This window comes from Nerophis lumbriciformis, linkage group LG15 (assembly GCF_033978685.3).
Source record: "Nerophis lumbriciformis linkage group LG15, RoL_Nlum_v2.1, whole genome shotgun sequence".
NCBI classification, from domain to species: Eukaryota; Metazoa; Chordata; class Actinopteri; order Syngnathiformes; family Syngnathidae; genus Nerophis; species Nerophis lumbriciformis.
The window spans coordinates 29,926,603-29,943,611 of record NC_084562.2 but is presented as its reverse complement, the minus strand read 5'-3'; the positions used below and the strand labels follow the sequence as shown (position 1 = coordinate 29,943,611).

The 17,009-nt window shown below is 34.7% G+C and overlaps 2 protein-coding genes and 1 non-coding gene across 5 annotated transcripts in view; 1 reads left to right on the top strand and 2 right to left on the bottom strand.

Annotated features, from left to right (window-relative positions):
• Nucleotides 1-8,181, bottom strand: part of ly75 (lymphocyte antigen 75) — an 80,504-nt gene extending 72,323 nt beyond the window's left edge. Inside the window, exons 1-2 of the mRNA XM_061974602.1 lie at nucleotides 7,974-8,181; nucleotides 4,157-4,531 (exon numbers count right to left, since the gene is read on the bottom strand). Of these exons, the coding sequence (XP_061830586.1) occupies nucleotides 4,157-4,531; nucleotides 7,974-8,046 (448 nt within the window). The 5' untranslated portion in view covers nucleotides 8,047-8,181. The remainder of the gene's footprint in view (nucleotides 1-4,156; nucleotides 4,532-7,973) is intronic.
• A 1,432-nt stretch (nucleotides 8,182-9,613) lies between these two features.
• trnaf-gaa (transfer RNA phenylalanine (anticodon GAA)) lies at nucleotides 9,614-9,686 on the top strand. The gene has a single exon. It is a non-coding gene; the product is annotated as a tRNA-Phe (tRNA).
• Nucleotides 9,687-12,980: 3,294 nt separating this feature from the next.
• The window catches only part of pla2r1 (phospholipase A2 receptor 1), a 79,993-nt gene continuing 75,964 nt past the window's right edge, over nucleotides 12,981-17,009 (bottom strand). The window contains exons 27-30 of one of the 3 annotated variants that reach the window (XM_061974604.2): nucleotides 16,180-16,302; nucleotides 15,934-16,110; nucleotides 15,606-15,641; nucleotides 12,981-13,431 (exon numbers count right to left, since the gene is read on the bottom strand). In XM_061974604.2, the coding sequence (XP_061830588.1) occupies nucleotides 13,217-13,431; nucleotides 15,606-15,641; nucleotides 15,934-16,110; nucleotides 16,180-16,302 (551 nt within the window). In that variant the 3' untranslated portion in view covers nucleotides 12,981-13,216. Of the gene's footprint in view, nucleotides 13,432-15,605; nucleotides 15,642-15,933; nucleotides 16,303-17,009 lie in introns of all 3 variants that reach the window. The other 2 variants (XM_061974605.2, XM_061974603.2) reach the window with 2 other exon arrangements.

Sequence of the window (17,009 nt, the reverse complement as noted above, 5' to 3'; positions counted from 1 at the left end):
ATTGTACGGCGTAAGCAGCCACATCATGATGATTTTCTACCGTGCCATTGTAGAGAGCATCATTAGATACGGGATCACCTCATGGTTTGGCAACCTAACCGTTAAGCTAAAAAGCAAACTGGCCGGCATGCATAAAACAGCAATGAAAATCGTAGGGAGGAAAGAATATGAGCCTATACAGAGCATCTATGAGCAGGCAGTTAGGAAAAAAGCTAAGAAAATTATTTCCAACTCACAACACCCACTCTTCCCTGAATATGGAACCCTGCCATCAGGGAGAAGACTCCGGGTCCCACTATGCAAATCTAACCGCCTTGAATTATCATTTGTCCCAGCCTCCAATAAGCTGACCAACAATGTGCAATAGAATTTTAATACATAGGTTAGCATTTTTTTAGCACTTTACAACTAAGCACTTTAGCACACAGCACTTTATCCATGAGCTCTAGTGCAATGCACACTGGTACTTTATCTTTATCTCCATACTGTAGATTTTATGCCTACATCAAAGTGCCACCTATGTCTATCAAGCTCCATGTTCTGATGTTTAAATGTTAGTTGTATGGTTGTGGTTGTGTTTTTGTTCTGTTGTGTTTGGGTATGTTAAGAAAGCAATGATGCACTGTGCCCAAGACAAATTTCCCCGCGGGGACAATAAAGTTGAACCTTGAACCTTGAACAAAGAAAAGCAGGCCCACAAATGGCCCCCGTGTCGTACTTTGGACAGCCGTGCAGTATTCATGTGTTGGTCATGCAGCAGAGTAAATAGTGGCTGAAGAAGCACTGTCAAAGGAAGGTTGATAGTGAATCAATCATGAGGCACATGAAGACAAGACACTTAGTAAGAACAACATGAGCCGCTTTTGTTGTTGTTGTCGTCGTTTGCTCGCATAACGACAACATTAGCAAACAGGTTGCCTCCAGTAGACTTAGAAATGTACAAGAACCAGTTTGAACACACCTCGGTGTCACACCTGTACCTGTCTGCACACCTGAGAGCAGGCTCATGTTGTGCTATATGAACACATATGATGTTGGACATTGGCGCCTAAAGCAGAGTTTTATTTCTTACAAAAATTGTTCACACTTTTATTTTTGTGAAACTTTTTTTTTTTTAAACTTTTTTTTACTTTTTTAATCAAACTTGAATTGAATTTGATGTATGTTTTGTTTTGATAGGAAATAAATTGTTCAATAACAAAAATGTAAATGAATGAAACGCTTTAAATATCTGGTAAAAGTTTGCCTTTTTTTCTTATCTTTTTACCCCATATTTGGGAAGTCTGGGGGTCTCTGTTGGAGCTGTTGTCTCCGCGACCCCATTCCGGATAAGCGGTTGAAGATGGATGGATGGATTCCCAAACCTTATCTGATGGTGATTTTATATTCTATCTTTTTTATGGACATTTACAGTTTATAATCTCACCAAATGTTGGTATTTTTCCTGCAAGTGTAATGGATGTCCTGAACAAGTTGACCTTGGGCTAACCTTCCCAGTGACGCAGCAGGAAGGGGCTGGGAGCGTGTTTGTGGTCAAGTTTCATATGAATTAATTGACATTTTACATGCACTTATTTACACTACATGGGAGCCCCCACAGATGGCGGGGCCCTGAGCAGGGGTCATAGGGAGTATCATGCGGTATCACTACAAAACTTGCTCCTTATAGTCATTCATTTTTAATTCCTCATTTTGAGAGAAAAAAAATCAGCACAAATTGTTGTATTCATTTTGTGCGCGCACACACACACACGCACACGCACGCGCACGCGCACGCACACGCACACGCACACGCACACGCACACGCACACGCACACACACACACACATATATATACAATTTAAAAAAAGAATACATTCATACATACATATATATATATATATATAGAGAGAGAGATTATTATTTATGTATGTATATATATACAAATCTTTAATAACATTTTTTTTATATCTATGTGAATATATATATATATATATAAAATGTAAATATATATATATATATATATATATATATATATATATTCACATAGATATACATTTTTTTTCTTAAAGATTTGAGAGATAATTATTTATGTATGTATATATATATACAAATCTTTAATAAAAAAATGTATATCTATATGAATATATATATATATATATATATATATATATATTCACATAGATATAAATTTTTTTAGTAAAGATTTGTATATATATATATACATTGTATATCTATGTGAATATATATATATATATATATATTCACATAGATATACATTTTTTTATTAAAGATTTGTATATATATATAAATTGTATATCTATGTGAATATATATATATATATATATTCACATAGATATACATTTTTTTTCTTAAAGATTTGAGAGATAATTATTTATGTATGTATATATATATACAAATCTTTAATAAAAAAATTTATAGGCTCCAGCGACCCCCGCGACCCCAAAGGGAATAAGCGGTAGAAAATGGATGGATGGATATCTATATGAATATATATATATATATATATATATATAAATATATATATATATATTCACATAGATATACATTTTTTTACTAAAGATTTGTATATATATATAAATTGTATATCTATGTGAATATATATATATATATATATATATATATTCACATAGAGATTATTATTTATGTATGTATATATATACAAATCTTTAATAACATTTTTTTATATCTATGTGAATATATATATATATATAAAATGTAAATATATATATATATATATATATATATATTCACATAGATATACATTTTTTTTCTTAAAGATTTGAGAGATAATTATTTATGTATGTATATATATATACAAATCTTTAATAAAAAAATGTATATCTATATGAATATATATATATATATATATATATATTCACATAGATATACATTTTTTTAGTAAAGATTTGTATATATATATATACATTGTATATCTATGTGAATACATATATATATATATATATATATTCACATAGATATACATTTTCTTATTAAAGATTTGTATATATATATAAATTGTATATCTATGTGAATATATATATATATATATTCACATAGATATACATTTTTTTTCTTAAAGATTTGAGAGATAATTATTTATGTATGTATATATATACAAATCTTTAATAAAAAAATGTATATCTATATGAATATATATATATATATATAAATATATATATATATATATTCACATAGATATACATTTTTTTACTAAAGATTTGTATATATATATAAATTGTATATCTATGTGAATATATATATATATATATATATATATATATATATATATTCACATAGATATACTTTTTTTTATTAAAGATTTGTATATATATATATAAATTGTATATCTATGTGAATATATATATATATATTCACATAGATATACATTTTTTTATTAAAGATTTGTATATATATACATACATAATTATCTCTCTCTCTCTCCTCTCTCTCTTTATGTATGAATGTATTTAAAAAAAAGTTGTATATCTATGTGAATATATATATATATATATGTATATATATATTCACATAGATATACAATTTTTTTTAAATACATTCATACATATATATAGAGAGAGAGAGAGATAATGATTTATGTATGTATATATATACAAATATTTAATAAAGAAATGGTATATCTATGTGAATATATATATATATATATATATATATATATATATATATATATATATATATATATATATATATTCACATAGATATACCATTTTTTTTTTTAAATACATTCATACATATATATATATATATATATATATATATATATATATATATATATATATATATATATATATATACATATATATATATAAAATATTTACACACACACACACACACACACACACACACACACACACACACACACACACACACACACACACATATATAATTATATATCATGTTGAATGGAGCAAATGGATTGTGAACGAAATTGTCACCCCAGGAATGAAAATAAGAATGTATTTTTAACACAACTTTGACTAACAATCCTAAGAAGATTTTCTGTGTGTGAAAAGAAGGACTTTATCAACAAATATATTAGTAGAGTTTCATTGTGGATGTTTGCCTCCTTCCTGTCTGACAGCACACAAAAGAGTGGCGATACGTAGCGTGTTTACCTCCATACGGTCTGACTTACCTCGATACGGTCTCTGGCACACGCTGTCCTGGGACCCGGCCCGGACCCACTTGTCGTACGAGGACCGTTTGGCCGCCACCCGCTCCTTTTCCACCACCACCAGGCCCGCCTGGTCGGCGGTGAAGAGGGCGCCGTCCAGGCAGCGCCACCACTGCAGGAGGTCTGAGCTGCAGCCCACCAGGGACAGGGACTTGGACTGGAGGTCCTGGGTCAGGCAGAGGGACGTGCCCACGTGGAAGAGCCGGTGGCCCGAACCCCACTTCCAGGACTGCGAGGCGCTGTCGGCCTCACACGCTGAGAGACGCACGCTCGCCGAGTCCTGAGCTGATAGACATCTTCCTGAGGCCGAGTGTTGGATGCTGAAGACATCCTGGTCTGATACAGGACACACAGCACATGTGGGATGATCAACACATCCAACCAAACACTCAACTTGCTCCTCACCAACCATGTCCTGTTTACTTGTGTGTGATATCATGTGCGATACAAGCAGTCCTGTTTACTTGTGTGTGATATCATGTGCGATACAAGCAGTCCTGTTTACTTGTGTGTGATATCATGTGCGATACAAGCAGTCCTGTTTACTTGTGTGTGATATCATGTGCGATACAAGCAGTCCTGTTTACTTGTGTGTGATATCATGTGCGATACAAGCAGTCCTGTTTACTTGTGTGTGATATCATGTGCAATACAAGCAGTCCTGTTTACTTGTGTGTGATATCATGTGCAATACAAGCAGTCCTGTTTACTTGTGTGTGATATCATGTGCGATACAAGCAGTCCTGTTTACTTGTGTGTGATTTCATGTGCGATACAAGCAGTCCTGTTTACTTGTGTGTGATATCATGTGCAATACAAGCAGTCCTGTTTACTTGTGTGTGATATCATGTGCGATACAAGCAGTCCTGTTTACTTGTGTGTGATATCATGTGCGATACAAGCAGTCCTGTTTACTTGTGTGTGATATCATGTGCGATACAAGCAGTCCTGTTTACTTGTGTGTGATATCATGTGCGATACAAGCAGTCCTGTTTACTTGTGTGTGATATCATGTGCGATACAAGCAGTCCTGTTTACTTGTGTGTGATATCATGTGCAATACAAGCAGTCCTGTTTACTTGTGTGTGATATCATGTGCAATACAAGCAGTCCTGTTTACTTGTGTGTGATATCATGTGCGATACAAGCAGTCCTGTTTACTTGTGTGTGATTTCATGTGCGATACAAGCAGTCCTGTTTACTTGTGTGTGATATCATGTGCAATACAAGCAGTCCTGTTTACTTGTGTGTGATATCATGTGCGATACAAGCGGTCCTGTTTACTTGTGTGTGATATCATGTGCGATACAAGCAGTCCTGTTTACTTGTGTGTGATATCATGTGCGATACAAGCAGTCCTGTTTACTTGTGTGTGATATCATGTGCGATACAAGCAGTCCTGTTGTGTGTAATATCATGTGCGATACAAGCAGTCCTGCGGCATGTTTACTTGTGTGTGATATCATGTGCGATACAAGCGGTCCTGCGGCATGTTTACTTGTGTGTGATATCATGTGCTATACAAGCGGTCCTGATGCATGTTTATTTGTGTGTGATATCATGTGCGATACAAGCAGTCCTGTGTGATAGTTACTTGTGTGTGATATCATGTGCAATACAAGCAGTCCTGTTTACTTGTGTGTGATATCATGTGCAATACAAGCAGTCCTGTTTACTTGTGTGTGATATCATGTGTGATACAAGCAGTCCTGTGTGATAGTTACTTGTGTGTGATATCATGTGCTATACAAGCAGTCCTGTTTACTTGTGTGTGATATCATGTGTGATACAAGCAGTCCTGCGGCATGTTTACTTGTGTGTGATATCATGTGCGAAAGAAGCGGTCCTGCTGGATGTTTACTTGTGTGTGATATCATGTGCAATACAAGCAGTCCTGCGGGATGTTTACTTGTGTGTGTGATATCATGTGCGATACAAGCAGTCCTGCGGCATGTTTACTTGTGTGTGATATCATGTGCGATACAAGCAGTCCTGCGGGATGTTTACTTGTGTGTGATATCATGTGCGATGCAAGCAGTCCTGCAGCATGTTTTACTTGTGTGTGATATCATGTGCGATACAAGCAGTCCTGCGGGATGTTTGCTTGTGTGTGATTTCATGTGCGATACAAGCGGTCCTGCTGGATGTTTACTTGTGTGTGTGATATCATGTGCGATACAAACAGTCCTATATGTTTACGTGTGTGATATCATCTGCGATACAAGCAGCGTGTTTACTTGTGTGTGATATCATGTGCGATAAAAGCAGTCCTGCGGGATGTTTACTTGTGTGTGATTTCATATGCGATACAAGCGGTCCTGCTGGATGTTTACTTGTGTGTGATATCATGTGCGATACAAACAGTCCTATAATATGTTTACTTGTGTGTGATATCATGTGCGATACAAGCAGCGTGTTTACTTGTGTGTGATATCATGTGCGATACAAGCAGAGTGTTTACTTGTGTGTGATATCATGTGCGATACAAGCAGCGTGTTTACTTGTGTGTGATTTCATGTGCGATACAAGTAGTCCTGTGGGATGTTTACTTGTGTGTGTGATTTCATGTGCGATACAAGCGGTCCTGCTGGATGTTTACTTGTGTGTGTGATATCATGTGCGATACAAACAGTCCTACAATATGTTTACTTGTGTGTGATATCATGTGCGATACAAGCAGCGTGTTTACTTGTGTGTGATATCATGTGCGATACAAGCAGAGTGTTTACTTGTGTGTGATATCATGTGCGATACAAGCAGAGTGTTTACTTGTGTGTGGCATCATGTGCGATACAAGCAGTCCTGCAGAGTGTTTACTTGTGTGTGACTTCATGTGCGATACAAGCAGTCCTGCTGGATGTTTACTTGTGTGTGTGATATCATGTGCGATACAAACAGTCCTATAATATGTTTACTTGTGTGTGATATCATGTGCGATACAAGCAGCGTGTTTACTTGTGTGTGATATCATGTGCGATACAAGCAGCGTGTTTACTTGTGTGTGATTTCATGTGCGATACAAGTAGTCCTGTGGGATGTTTACTTGTGTGTGTGATTTCATGTGCGATACAAGCGGCCCTGCTGGATGTTTACTTGTGTGTGTGATATCATGTGCAATACAAACAGTCCTACAATATGTTTACTTGTGTGTGATATCATGTGCGATACAAGCAGCGTGTTTACTTGTGTGCGATATCATGTGCGATACAAGCAGTCCTGCAGAGTGTTTACTTGTGTGTGATATCAAGTGCGATACAAGCAGAGTGTTTACTTGTGTATGATATCATGTGCGATACAAGCAGTCCTGCAGAGTGTTTACTTGTGTATGATATCATGTGCGATACAAGCAGTCCTGCAGAGTGTTTACAAGAGTGAAGACAGGAAGTGAAGTTAATATTATTGCAGAGTCATGTGGAGGAGGAGTAATAAACTCCACTTCTTCCTGCTCCTTTTCGGACAAGTGTGGACATATTGAATGATTCATCATGTCAACAAGGATGAAATAGAGCATTAGGAAGGATTAGAGCTGCATTGTTCACTCTCACTTTCTGTTCGCTGGACACACCTTAGAGACGATTGTGCCATCGATTATGAGTAAGTTAGCAAGGAAGTATTCACGTTCAAGTCTATTGTTCAGCAGCTATTGTTGTTGGAGGAGCAGCAGCTCCACGCCAAGCCAAGCAAAGCCGTCAATAAACGCACCAAAAGGACATTTAGACGCTCCTAAAAGCGTTAGTGGAGCAGAAAAAGGAAAGGAAAGTGAAATGTTGTCACTTACCTAAAGTGGAGCAGCACACGCTCCATGTCCCCCACAACAAACACAAAAGTGCCCTAAGGAACATTGTCGCCATTCTTCTCGTGGGTCCGAGTCATAAATGTTCTCGCCCGGCCGGAGACTCGCAGACTCGCGCTGTGGAATAAAGTGCGACTTCTTCCCGTTTAGTGTAAACCGAAAGTGAAGCGCGGGGCGAAGTCTCTGCCCCCCCACCAACACCTCCCGCCTCCCGCCTTGCTGCTGCTGTCAAGCCTTAGACAAGGCGGATAAAAGGAAGGGACGTCACATCCGGTGGGGCTTACAAAATAATGGCAACATCCGGTAGGACACGCATTCTCGAGCAAAAACGTAATACTGGAAGATAACAAACACAATTCATTCGGAGGAATAAACATTACATTAATATTACATTTTTAAAAACATTTTTTAATTATTTGACGATTTAATCTGTTACTATTTCATGATTCGGCGTATGGAGGATCATGAAATAAATCACAAAATAATTTAAATAGGGGCGGTATAGCTCGGTTGGTAGAATGGCAATAATGGCAACATCCGGTAGAGACACGCATTCTCGAGCAAAAACGTAACACTGGAAGTTAACAACAAAACACAATTAATTCGGAGAAAAAAATACTTTACTATTACATATTTAAAAACATTTTTAATTATTTGACAATTTAATCAATAAATACATAACAGATTAAATTGTCAAAACACAATTAATTCGGAGAAAAAAATACTTTGCTATTGCATTTTTAAAAACATTTTTAATTATTTGACAATTTCATAAATAAATAAATAACAGATTAAATTGTCAAAACACAATTAATTCGGAGAAAAAAACACTTTGCTATTACATTTTTAAAATAATTTTTAATTATTTGACAATTTCATAAATAAATAAATAACAGATTAAATTGTCAAAACACAACTAATTCGGAGAAAAAAACACTTTGCTATTACATTTTTAAAATCATTTTTAATTATTTGACAATTTAATAAATAAATAAATAACAGATTAAATTGTCAAAACACAATTAATTCGGAGAAAAAAAACACTTTGCTATTACATTTTTAAAAATTTTTTAAATTATTTGACAATTTAATAAATAACATATTGAATTGTCAAATAATTAAAAATGTTTAAAAAAATGTAATAGCAAAGTGTTTTTTTTCTCCGAATTAATTGTTTTTTGTTGTTAACTTCCAGTATTACGTTTTTGCTCGAGAATGCGTGTCTCTACCGGATGTTGCCATTATTGCCACTCTACCAACCGAGCTATACCGCCCCTATTCAATAAATACTTTATTTAAATTATTTTGTGATTTATTTCATGATCCTCCATACGCCGGATCATGAAATAAATCACAAAATAATTGAATAAATACGATACAGTATTTATTTTTTGTGCTGCAAGAGCAGAAGTCAGCGTTTCAAAATAAAAGCCTTGCATTATGAATGAGCTTCTTTTTGTTGGTCCCAGCACACATTTATTGAAACACTGGCTGATAGTTTGATGTCAAAGTACACAAAGTATAAAACATGTATTTACAGAAGTAATACTGACAAAATATTACAAGTACACTCCTCAAGTGTGACTCCTCCCTCACATTTTTGCCAGCAAGTGATAGTTGGGTGTGCCGAAATAGCTCAGTTGGGAGAGCGTTAGACTGAAGATCTAAAGGTCCCTGGTTCGATCCCGGGTTTCGGCAGCAAGGCATTACCTTTTGTGATGGCACCAAACTATCCCGAGTGATCTTCCAGCTCCGTGATCAGCACATTACCGTCCGACTCTGCGGCCTGGGGTCCGCCTTGCCTGTAAGACGCGCTGCTCAGCGCAGGGAGGCCAGGCTTTTTTTTTTTTTTTACATATTTAAATCAACAATTCACTAAAATATGAAATAATTCAGTTGTGAGATAAATTAGTAATTAAATAAATATTAAAATGATATTTTTGGAAAAACAAAAATATATATAATTTTACATATTTAAATGAACAATTTATTAAAATATGAAATCAGTAAATTGTGAGACAAACCATTCGACTGTTGAATAAATTAGTAATTAAATAAATATCAAAATGATATTTTTTGTATAACAAATACAAATATTTTACATATTTAAATCTACAATTCATTAAAATATGAAATAGTTCAATTATGGAATAAATAAGTAATTAAATAAATCTTGTTTTTTCTAGTTAAACAAATTAATATAATTTACATTCAATTCATGACACATTTAATACAACATTTATTTAATTCCAATTGTAATTTATGACACATTTAAGTACTTATTTAAATATTTATTTATTTATAACATTCTGTCCCATTTGATTCGCCGTAAAATTGCGCCTACTTTTATTTACTTATTTAATCAAATGTGTGGCCACTCCTTGATGAAATGGCAACATTTTTAATTTTTGCAAAACAATTTCTATACTTTTTTAAATCAAACTTGAACTTAATTTGATACATGTTTTGTACTAATAACAATATTGTTGTATCATTTATTCATTTGTGTGACAAAATGTAACAACATTAATTTCAGCTGCAGAGCAGGAATGGGCTAGGAATAAGTTAGTGGTCAAATGTCATACAAAGATGTGTGAGGGCCATCTTGCAGGAAGAAATGCATGTGAAATGTCAATCAATGAATGAATGAATGACATTTTACCACAAACTTATTCCAAGCCCCTCCCTGCTAAGTCACTGGTAAAAATCTAAAAGCAAACTTTCCTGAAAATGGTGTTTTCCCCTGGTGGTACACGACGGTAGTGCAGGTCTTGTTGGGCACACATACAGGCTTTGGTCCCAGGTTGGACCTGTGTCAGGAAGTCTCCTAAAGTCATGCTAAATATGACATTTTGCACAACAAAATAACTATTCATTTATTTGTTGTAGTAGAAAACATGCACCAAATTAAATTCCACATTGATTTAAAAAGTATAAAAATTGTTTGGCATAAATAAAAAAAGAGTAAAAAAAAGTACGTTATTCATGTGAATGGAGGGGCCCCAATTAAAATGTTGCTTCTAATTAAATAAGTAAATACAAATAAGTAAATAGTCACAATTTCACAGCGGATCAAATAAGACAGAATTGAATAAATAAATACATTTTTACTGCAGGTCATTAAATAATTAAAATTGGAATGAAATCAATAAATGTCCTTTTAAATTTGTCATTAATTATTTGAATGTCAAATTTTATTTATTTGGCTCGAAAAAAATAACTATTTCAATATTCATTTAATTATTTATTCCACAACCGCATTGTTTATTTCACAATTTAATAATTTCATATATTAATTGTTTCACAATGTAATTATCACACAGTGAAATAAATATATATATTTTTTTATTTACGTCAAATAAGACCAAATATAATAAATAAATACATATTTACTGCTGGTCATTAAATAATAAAACATTTAAATAAATCAATAAATGTCCTTTTAAATGTGTCTTTAATTATTTGAATGTCAACTTATATTTATTTAACTAGAAAAATAATTAGAAAAATTATTATTTTAATATTCTTTTAATTATTTATTCCACGACCCCATTATTTATTTCACAATTTAATTATTTCACATATTAATTATTTCCCAATTGAATTACTACACAGTGTAATTATTTATTGAATCATTTCAATACTTTTTACTGCTCAATTATTTTTACTGCTGGTCATTAAATAATTAAAATTGGAATGAAATCAATAAATGGCCTTTTAAATGTGTCTTTAATTATTTGAATGTCAACTTATATTTATTTAACTAGAAAAATAATTAGAAAAATTGTTATTTTAATATTTATTTAATTATTTATTCCACGACCCCATTATTTACTTCACAATTTAATTATTTCACATATTAATTATTTCCCAATTTAATTACTACACAGTGTAATTATTTATTGAATCATTTCAATACTTTTTACTGCTCAATTATTTTTTACTGCTGGTCATTAAATAATTAAAATTGGAATGAAATCAATAAATGTCCTTTTAAATGTGTCATTAATTATTTGAATGTCAACTTATATTTATTTGACTAGAAAAATAATTATTTTGCTATTAATTTAATTATTTATTCCACGACCGCATTGTTTATTTCACAATTTAATTATATAATATATTAATTGTTTCACATTTTAATTATTACACAGTGTAATGATTTATTGAATTATTTCATGATTCTCCATACGCAGGACCATGAAATAAATAATTGAATAGTGAAATAATTAATTGATTAATTAATTAATTAGCTGTGTATTTCTTTTTATACAAGTTTTTATTTATTTTATTTCTGCTTGTATTTCTTTTAGTTGTGTTTTATGGTTGTATGTTTTTTTTTCTGTGATATGGATCCCCCTGGGTCTGAAATAAAATGACTATTATTATTAATTCATGACATATTTAATTAAAACATGAAATAGTTGTTAAAATCGTGAAATAATAAAACATTTTTAGTGAAATAAATAAGTATAATTTGACATTGAATTATTGACACATACTTGTATTTTAATGAGGTAATGACACATTTAGCTAATTGTTTAAAAATGTATTAATTGATGTCCCATTGGACCTCCATATTATTGACAATATATTTTAGATTTGAATGATTTTAGAAGAAATAAGTGTGCTGCTAAATCATTTCACTTTCATTTCCTTGTTGCGGTTCTGCTGAGGTGACTTCCTGTTTGTTCAAGTCAACGACTTTTCATGCAAACTTTTCCAAAATGTGGTAAACAACACAAAATGTGGTAAACACAACACAAAAAGTGGCGTTTAGGACAGAAGAGCATTTTTCTTCCTTCAAGATGGCTGTGAATCATTGAAACAATCAAAGATTGTCTATTTCCCACCATCACTTCTTGCTGCCTTCACTTAGGAGCAATAAAACTTTCATCATTTGACCTTTGAACTCCAACACAATAAGTGTTGTGTTGCAAGAGCAGAAGTCAGCGTTTCAAAATAAAAGCCTTGCATTATTCTTTTTGTTGGTCCCAGCACACATTTATTGAAACACTGGCTGACAGTTTGATGTCAAAGTACACAAAGTATAAAACATGTATTTACAGAAGTAATACTGACAAAATATTACAAGTACACTCCTCAAGTGTGACTCCTCACTCACATTTTTGCCATCAAGTGGGAGAGCGTTAGACTGAAGATCTAAAGGTCCCTGGTTCCATCCCGGGTTTAGGCAGCAGGGCGATACCTTTTGTGATGGCGCCAAACTATCCCGAGTGATCTTCCAGCTCCGTGATCAGCACATTACCGTCCGACTCTGCGGTCTGGGGTCCGCCTTGTCTGTAGTACGCGCTGCTCAGCGCAGGGAGGCCCCGGAAATGAGCGCCGTTTCTCCTGTAGGCCATCCAGGCGGCCCCCGCCAGCAGAGCGAAGATCAGCACCGCCACCAGCACAGCAGCGAGGATGACGCCGTGATGCAATCCTGGAAGACAAACTTTATTTTAGCTTAGAACGTCTTCAGTCACACGTAAATAACAACAAACTTTATGCTTAGAACGTCTTCAGTCACACGTAAATAACAACAAAGTTTATGCTTAGAACGTCTTCAGTCACACGTAAATAACAACAAAGTTTATGCTTGGAACGTCTTCAGTCACACGTAAATAACAACAAACTTTATGCTTAGAACGTCTTCAGTCACACGTAAATAACAACAAAGTTTATGCTTAGAACGTCTTCAGTCACACGTAAATAACAACAAACTTTATGCTTAGAACGTCTTCAGTCACACGTAAATAACAACAAAGTTTATGCTTGGAACGTCTTCAGTCACACGTAAATAACAACAAACTTTATGCTTAGAACGTCTTCAGTCACACGTAAATAACAACAAAGTTTATGCTTAGAACGTCTTCAGTCACACGTAAATAACAACAAACTTTATGCTTAGAACGTCTTCAGTCACACGTAAATAACAACAAAGTTTATGCTTAGAACGTCTTCAGTCACACATAAATAACAACAAAGTTTATGCTTGGAACGTCTTCAGTCACACGTAAGTAACAAGAAATATAAAGTGAATATTGGCAAGATGGCTGGGCGACACCTAGTGGTCACAATTATTGTTGAAGACAAGCGCGATACAGTAAATCTCATCATGCGGACACGTTTGATTATGACATCACAGGAAAAGTAGCTTTTGCAAATGAAAATGTTTTTATAACTAAAAACAACAGTCATATTATTTCAATAAAAATGTTTTATTCTGTTCTACTACACACAATTGTTTGTAAATAAGTCTACATTTTAGAAGGTCAATAAAACAGTAACATAAATATTACTGTACACACACAGATGTTTGTAGTCTGTAGAGCGGAGAGGGGAGAGGAAATACCCCCTTGGTATCAATACTATGGATATTTAGATCCATACTATGGATATTTCGATCCATACTATGGATATTAGATCGATACTATGGATATTTAGAGCAATACTATGGATATTTAGATCGATGATATGGATATTTAGATCGATACTATGGATATTTAGATCGATACTATGGATATTTAGATCGATGATATGGATATTTAGATCGATACTATGGATATTTAAATCGATACGATGGATATTTTTATCCATACTATGGATATTTTGATCGATACTATGGATATTTACATCGATACTATGGATATTTTGATCGATACAATGGATATTTAGATCCCTACTATGGATATTTAGATCCATACTTTGGATATTTCGATCCATACTATGGATATTTCGATCCATACTATGGATATTAGATCGATACTATGGATATTTAGAGCAATACTATGGATATTTAGATCGATGATATGGATATTTAGATCGATACTATGGATATTTAGATCGATGATATGGATATTTAGATCGATGATATGGATATTTTGATCGATACTATGGATATTTAGATCCATACGATGGATATTTTGATCGATACGATGGATATTTTGAACCATACTATGGATATTTTGATCGATACTATGGATATTTACATCGATACTATGGATATTTAGATCGATACCATGGATATTTCGATCCATACTATGGATATTTCGATCCATACTATGGATATTTAGATCCATACTATGGATATTTGGATCCATACTATGGATATTTTGATCGATACTATGGATATTTACATCGATACTATGGATATTTTGATCGATACGATGGATATTTTGATCCATACTATGGATATTTCGATCGATACTATGGATATTTAGAACGATACTATGGATATTTAAATGGATACTATGGATATTTAGATGGATACTGTGGATATTTAGATGGATACTATGGATATTTAGATGGATATGTCCACCTACTGTAGACAAGGTGCCTTCAATCCTAATTATTCATAGTTTCTTGTAACTTTAAGTGAAGTGAATTATATTTATATAGCGCTTTTCTCTAGTGACTCAAAGTGCTTTACATAGTGAAAGCCAATATCTAAGTTACATTTAAAGCAGTGTGGGTGGCACTGGGAGCGGGTGGGTAAAGTGTCTTGCCCAAGGACACAACAGCAGTGACTAGGATGGCGGAAGCGGGGATCGAACCTGGAACCCTCAAGTTGCTGGCACGGCCGCTCTACCAACCGAGCTATACCTATAACTTTACCATTGAAGGGTTCCACTTCCACCTCAGAAGTTCCATCTGCAAGAGAACACAACATTCAATCAATCACTTCTCTTCTTGTTGCTCTTCACACACACAAAGAACACAACTAGGGACAAGCGGTAAAAAATAGATGGATGGATGGATAATGACATTTCTTGTGGTCCCATTTGTTTAGAAAAGTATGGAAATACATTTTGGTAGCAGGACAATCCCAGCTGGACTGCTTAATTAGTTAGAGTGCATATTTAGGTCTAATGAAGAATACATTTGATGTTTCCTTGACCTGAAGAAGGTCAGCGAGTCCAGCAGGAAGTCCCCAGGAGCTCACCTGAGGTAGTTTTGCAGACGAAGCCGAGGCGCTCGGTGCAGCCGGACAAGCGCCAGACTCCGTCCACAGCCCGGGTGCTGACACAGGTGTCGGCCGTCAGCAGCCTGGAGTCCGGAGCTCTGCTGGCCCAGCTGGTGAAGTCCAGAGGTGCGCCATCCACCCAGGCCATGGAGTCTGCTGCACATGTTGGCGGGTGAAGTTGCTTTTCATTGTTACCAAGGTCCTCTGAGATGGATGGATGCTTACTGTCCATGTTGAAGTAAAGACCCAACCACATGCTCTGGTGAAGGAACCCTGAAGACCACAGTTGCTCCAGAACAAAGCGGTTCTCCACTTCGCTCTCGATGGACAGCACATCTGAGATGTTGACTGGAAAACAAGAAAATTGGTGAGTGAGTAGATTGCCCAGCTGGGGCTTGTTATCTAATCATTTGTCGCCTTTAGTAGCAGCAGCCGGACCGAGACACGTGGTTGGAGTTGGAGCCAGAGAAAGACACACGCACAGAGACAGAACGAGGAAGAGCAAAGACATGCCGGACTGGAAAGTCCAAAATATATTGCTGGAAAGCAATCCATACTTGTGTGTATGACAATAAAAACTTGCTCAAACCCTCAAAGACAGATCTATCGGACTCAGGAGAATCCTCCACGAGCAAAGACGCTCACAGAAGGCTTGTTACGTCAAATATCAGACAAGCACATTCACATTTTAGTACTCTGGGTTTCTACCAAAAACTACCTAGGTAGATTTAGTTCTACAGGCACTAGATTTAGTTCCTAGTAGCAGGGCAGGACTTTCTAAAGCAGGGGTATCCCGTCTTCAATTTGGCCCGCGAGACATCATGAGTACATTAAGGAATCAGGCCGCAGGGGAGATTTCATCTTAAAAGTCAATTTATATGCTGCTGTTTTACCGCCATCTTGTGGACAACGTGAGTAATTCATTTATCATGCTGTGAATGGAATCAAGCGCAGCATTTACCTATACGACCCAATGTAAACAACCTTCCCTAGTCATGGTGCAAAAAAGAAAATATGCCAGCAGACATAGTCACACATAAATAACACAACATGTG